Below are 6,000 nucleotides of genomic sequence, written 5' to 3'. Positions count from 1 at the left end.
CCTCCTTCATTTTTACGGGCAGCGAAGTGACTTAAGGCGCTGAAGTTGGCGGCCTGGGAGAGCGGGGTGAGGGGGAGGGGGAAAGACACAGGCCCTGCGGCAACCCCCCCATTGGGGTGCGGGCGGAACCCAGCGGGGGCACCCATCCCCTGCCTCCCGCCACCGCCTCCGGTCCGGTCCCGCCGGGTCCCGCCCGGCGCCGGGGCCACAGGCAGCGCCCTCCCGCCCGCCCTCACCGACGCGCTCCCCCCCTCACCCCCTCCCTCCCCTTCGCCTCCCGACGGGCGGTTTCAAGTCCCCCCTTCCAGGTCTCCACGGCGCCGCCCAATCAGCGAGCGCTGCGCGCCGCGTCCCGCCGCCTTAAAGGGCCAGGAGGCTGCCGGGCGCTGCGGGAGCCGCTCCGGCCGCCGGCCCAGCCGGGGGGACACTAGGACCGCGCGTCTCCCCCCAGCGCCCTCCTTCCCCGCCGCGGGAGGCCGCCGGGAGGGGGGCGTGGCGCAGGGCTTGTCCCCGCCTCCCCTGGGCGCTGATTGGTTGCGGCGCACGCCCGTCAGGGATAGGAGCGGGGTTTTGGGGAGGGGGGGGCAGAGGGGGCGGTGCCCGGCGCGGCCACGTTCGGGTGCGCGGAGCAGCGGCGCGGGCGGGCGCAGCGATCGGTGGCGGCGGGCGCGGGGCGATGGGGGCGCGGCGGCGGCCGGAGCTCTGACAGCCCCCGGGCGCTCCCCTTGGTGGCGGCGGCAGCAGCGGCGGCGGCGGGCAGAGCGGCTCCCAGCAGCGGCGGCTGTAGTAGCAGCGGCAGTAGCAGCAGCGGCGGCGGCGGCGGTGGTGGCAGGAGCAGCAGCAGTAGCGGCGGCCCCCTTATCCTCGGCGCGGAACATGTTCGCCAAAGGGAAGGGATCGGCGGTGCCCTCAGACGGGCAAGCGCGGGAGAAGTAAGCGCGGCGGGGGATTGGTGTGTGTGGGGGGGTGGGTGAGGGGAGTGGGGCGGCTTTGTGCGGGATGAAAAGGGGATGGGGGGTTGGGGAGGGGGTGTAGGGGGGAGGTGGAGGAGAAGAAGAAACCCACCAACCCCCTCCGACCCGCTGCTCGGCTGTTGCAGGCTGGCGCTGTACGTCTACGAGTACCTGCTGCACGTCGGCGCCCAGAAGTCGGCGCAGACCTTCCTGTCCGAGGTGAGCCCCCGCCGCCCCCCGCGCCCTTTGTGCGCCGCCGCACGCCCGCCCGCTCCCCCTCACATCCCCCCCTCTCTATTCTCCCCCCAAACATCCCCCCCCTTCCTCCCCGCCCTCCATCTTGCGCGGGGCGGCGGCGGCGCCGGGGGGGTCTTTGCCCGTGGTGGGGGCTAACGCCCACTCATGACCCCCCACACACCTTTTTCCACCCCACTCACCCCCACCCCCCCCCTCTCCGCGTTCTTCTCGCCCGCAGATCCGGTGGGAGAAGAACATCACGCTGGGCGAGCCCCCCGGCTTCCTGCACTCCTGGTGGTGGTAAGTGTAGGAGTGACGCGGGGGGGGGGGAGAGGTCCTGCAGCACCCCGGGGAGTTTGGGGATGGGGGTTTATGGGGGGTTGTACGGGCAGAGTGAGTCAGCAGCGGCGCGGTGAGCCCCGGGGGAGCGGGCAGGGCAGGACAGGCCTCCTGCCTGGCAGCCCTCGGGGCCATCAGAGGGACCCAGCTGCAGGGCAAGGTGGCAGCTTGAAGGAGTCCCCGAGGTGCCACCCTCCTTGTCCCTTAAGGGCCACTTTTCCTTTTGGGAGCGTGGGTCATGGTGCTGCAGCTCCCAACACCGGAATGGGTGATGTTGGGTCATCCCCACATCAACCAACCCGAGGGGCCCCGGTGATCCGGCACTTCTAGAGGTCCAACTCTTCTGGAAGTCCAAGCAGCATCGAGCTGGGTCGTGCCACCAGATCCCATCCCCTGGGCCCAGCGGGGTTGTGGGGAGCTGCTTACCTGCCTTCAGCCCCATGAGTAACTCTCCCTCCTCTCCTGGTGCTCTCCACCACGCAGCGTGTTTTGGGACCTTTACTGCGCAGCTCCCGAAAGGCGAGACACTTGTGAACATTCGAGTGAAGCCAAAGCCTTTCATGACTACGTGAGTAACAAGTTTCTAATCCTCGCGGTAATTACAGCGCTGGGGAAGCTCCTGCTTCTCCAGCGGCACCGTGAACCAACCTAACCCACTGGCAGAAGCCCTGGTTTTTTTTGGGTTTTCTTTTTGTTGTTGTTGTTTGGTTTCTTTTTCTCTTTTTTTTTTTTCGTTTTGGGTTTTTGTTTTTTTTTTTAAACCGACAGTATTCTGATTTGACTGAACAGTATTTCATAATGTTGCAATTATGCAAATTAGCTCAGATACTTATCTTAGGCACTTAAAGGCATTCAGGCTTCTGGTAAAGAGTTAAGCAGTTCTGAAATAACGATGGGCAACAAAGTGTTTTCTAAGAGGTTGGTGGTGAGATGTTTCTGAGGACACCTCGGAGGGTGGGCAGGAGTTGGATTGATGTGGGGAGGAAGCAGGGATTCCCCAAAATGCTGTTGAGTGCCATAATTAATATCTCCATGCCTTTGGCAAGACTTCCTTGGTTGTCTGAGTTCTCCCTCAAAGAGAAGGTGTTTGCTGGTTGGTAGAAGGTGGTGTTGCAGACCCCCCTTCTCCTTGGCTGATCTTGTCTGTTAGTATTTTGGGTTGTTCTCTGCAGAGGCATTAGCATGACCCAGGGATGATGCTCCTGGGGCAGGATGTTGGTGTTGAGGTGCCTCCAAAAAAAGGGCTCTTCTTGGCAAGGATGTGTGTCGTGTTGGCTCTGGTGGGCAATGGGTGGGCTGCCTGCTCTTGTCCTGTGCGCGTCGCCTGCGTCCGCAGCGTTGGGAAGAATTTCCATCAAAGGATTAGTCACCTGGCTGTGGGCTTGGACCTCAGTCAAGTGAGTTGAAACCCTGTAGCAGGAGCTGGTTTTGTCTCCTCCGGGGAACCTATGGTATGGAAACCATTTTTTCCTCCCTTCCCAAGTTTTCTCGTTGCCTCGACATGCCTGGGTTGGGATGTGTGAGGTTTTGCTGGTGAGCAGCGCCAGGCGAGTGTCTCGGGAGACCTCCGTGGTGCTTCTGCTGGCTGGTGTTGGATGGAGTGGTCGCCCTGGGGCATGGGCAGTGCCAGGCTGCTGGAGAGCCTCAGCTGGCTGCTAAGCTGGTGCCTGTCCCGCTGAGACACAGGGAAAGCAGGGCTTGGTATTTGCTAGGTGGAGGTTTGTCTGTCTGTCTGTCCCTCCCTCCCTCCCTGTGGCTGCTTTCTGCATGACTTGTTTTTTTACTGGGTCGGATTAAGATGGTGAACTCCTGAACTGAGGGTCAGAGCTGACATCCGGCAGCACATCCACCGGTACTTGGCTTGGTATGGGCAGCCCCTCACTTCCTGGGTGTTTTGGGTCAAATTCTGGTTCTTTTGGAGCCTGGGTGGGACAGCAGACTCACCAGGAGCAAAGCAAAGGTAGATCTTTGGGTGACAAAGCCGCAGGTGAAGATGACAGTAGCAACCAAGACGTGGTAATGCTCCATTCACAGCAGTCTCCTCGTCGTGTCTGAGGATTTAGTGTATTTAGAGAAATTAATCTTTTTTTAGCTTGGTAATAATTCTAACAATAGGCCTGAGTGCATTAGATGATTCGCATAAACTTCTTTAATACACATTGCTTTAAGCTTACAGTAAATAGACACAATCCTGATTGTTTTTAATTCTTGGTGTAATGCAGTTTTGTAACAGCCCCAAGTGCTTTACCTTTTGGCTAAGACTTGTAAGGAGATTTTCACTCCCCTGTGCCTTGTGGCATTGGTTTGGTTTCCCCTGCCACGTTTTGACCTCAGAAGGGGGGTTGTGCTTCTCCTCCCTGGCATGGCTGGTGGCTGATACTCGCAGTCCCTCTCCAGGGAGTGGAGTTTTCCTGGCACACCGTGTACTTTACAGGGTGAGGGACTTACCCAGCCAAAACTTAAATATTGACCAAAGAACCAAATGATAACCAGGGGAGTGTGTGAATAGCACCTTGTTGCTCACCAGCTTGCCTGCTAGGGCAGGCTGCTGGTGCTGGTGAGCGTGGTGGCCAGCCTCGCCGATGAGCACCAGAGTGAAAATGCAGGTTTTTGTCAAGCACCAAACCCAACACCCATCAGCTGGCAGATAAAATGGGCTACAAAATGGTCACGACTGGACCACCAAGTCGTGAATCACTTCATATGGTTAAAAATACTCCAGTACTAGTCTTGGCCCAGATGGGTAGAGCATCGTGTTTATACTTGGCCAAAGAGGGACAATCTCTGCGTGGCCCTTGCCCAAAATACGGTGTTTATTTACCCAAAAGTGCTGTTATTTACCGTTGCTCTTCTAAGGACAGAACAGGGGGGTGCTCCAGGAGTGGCGTGGTGGTGCCAAGCCAGCCAGGGTTTGGCACGTCGCCCTCCTGTAGCCGGTGCCCGAGGGGTGCTGGGCTGGGAGAGCCAGCGCTGCGCCTCGTTAGCGGGGTGCTAACGATGGGATTTGCATGCTGTGTCATTTCCACTTCATTTCCCAGAGTAACTGTATGAAAACTAAGAGGAGCAGCAGGACAGCTCGCCAATTTCCCCCTCCAGTTTTTCATATTGAACTCTTTAGTGAGATTTAAAAAAAAAAAAGAAAGAAAGGGGAGAAATCTCACTTTTTTTTTTTTTTGGGAGGGAAGGACCTTTGAGAGCCTTAGGCTCTTGGTGTGGCTAAGGAATATGGCTTTTTACCTTTTTCCCAAGTTTTTTTATCCTCAGCTGGGACAAAAGGCTGGTGAGGGGAGAAAGGCCCTCATTGGGGTAGAGGTGATGCGAGCAGGGGTTTTAGTCTGAATACTATTACCAAGCTCTGCTACTACTGCCTCTCTCACATGGATCAAAGGAGCTTCTCCAAGTTAGAAGCACCACGTGCATCCCTCAACTCCAAAAACCCCTCAGCCCATAGCTTTTGGTCTGGGCTCCTCCAGCAAGCAGAGCCCCGTGGCCAGCGTGCCGGCGTCAGGATGCGCTCCCGGGGCCGGGTGAGCTTTTGCAACAGGATCTCTTGGTGTGACAGGGGATTTCAGCCACCACCTTATCTGGGAATTGGCCGGTGGCTGCTGGCAGTTGAGCATTTCAACGCCATGAAAGCCAATACAATTTGAGTTAGTGGTGATGACTGCCAGTTTAAATACCGCAGTGAATTTCTGTCAAAGAGCTAATACACAGAAAGGGGAATTGCAGAAAACTTGATCACCAGAACCACTTCAGTCGATTTTGGCCTCGAGCTACAGAAAATGAACTTAAATCTAGTTGACTGTTGCTACATACTTTTTTTCTTTCTTTTTTCTTTTTTTTTTTTCTTTTTTTTTTTTTTTCTTGCGGTATTGCTCTGCCTTCACGGCCAGCTCGGTGTGTCAGATGTGCAGGGTTGCCTTTGTCTGATGAAGAGTTTGACTTCATCCTTCCCCTCCTCTGCTCCCTTTGGTTCTCCCCCTTGAGAAAGACCCACACTTGGGAGCATGTTTTCTTTGCCAGTCAAGATCTAGGCTTCATCTTGCCATTAATGCAAAGCATTGATTCATTATTTTTTATAACTATGGGAAGCTGCTGCAGTTCTTCCTGACTTTGGTTTGGAAAGATGCTCTGCTGCAGTTGCTGCTGGGAAGGTTGGCTTGGGAAAAAGATGTGGGGAGTGTTTTGGCTTCATGTTCTCTCATCCTCTCATCCTTTTTCCTCACTATCTGAAATGGTATTTTTTTGGACTGAGATCTTTAAAAGGGTTTCTGAAGCTCCTAGACATGGATGGGGGTATCCAGGCTTTCTGGTTTTGGCATGCTAGACTTTGTTCATTGAGGAGCATGGGGAAACTCAAGGGTCTGGGCTGTTGTTGGTAGCATGGGTTGGGGCTGTCTCCATGCACTAGAGTGTGAACCCCAAACCCAGCCATTTCACTGCTTTGTAAGGGCCCTCTCAGCCATGCTTT

General features: G+C 56.2%; 1 protein-coding gene across 2 annotated transcripts in view; it reads left to right on the top strand.

Annotated features, from left to right (window-relative positions):
• Positions 1-802: 802 nt before the first annotated feature.
• Positions 803-6,000, top strand: part of SSBP3 (single stranded DNA binding protein 3) — a 55,731-nt gene continuing 50,533 nt past the window's right edge. For both annotated transcript variants that reach the window (XM_030454789.1, XM_030454790.1), the window contains exons 1-4: positions 803-932; positions 1,100-1,172; positions 1,429-1,490; positions 2,013-2,097. In XM_030454789.1, coding sequence (XP_030310649.1) covers positions 877-932; positions 1,100-1,172; positions 1,429-1,490; positions 2,013-2,097 — 276 coding nt within the window. In that variant the 5' untranslated portion in view covers positions 803-876. The remainder of the gene's footprint in view (positions 933-1,099; positions 1,173-1,428; positions 1,491-2,012; positions 2,098-6,000) is intronic.

Source organism: Calypte anna, chromosome 8 (genome assembly GCF_003957555.1).
Source record: "Calypte anna isolate BGI_N300 chromosome 8, bCalAnn1_v1.p, whole genome shotgun sequence".
NCBI lineage: Eukaryota > Metazoa > Chordata > Aves > Apodiformes > Trochilidae > Calypte > Calypte anna.
This window is presented reverse-complemented; position numbering and strand designations above follow the sequence as displayed.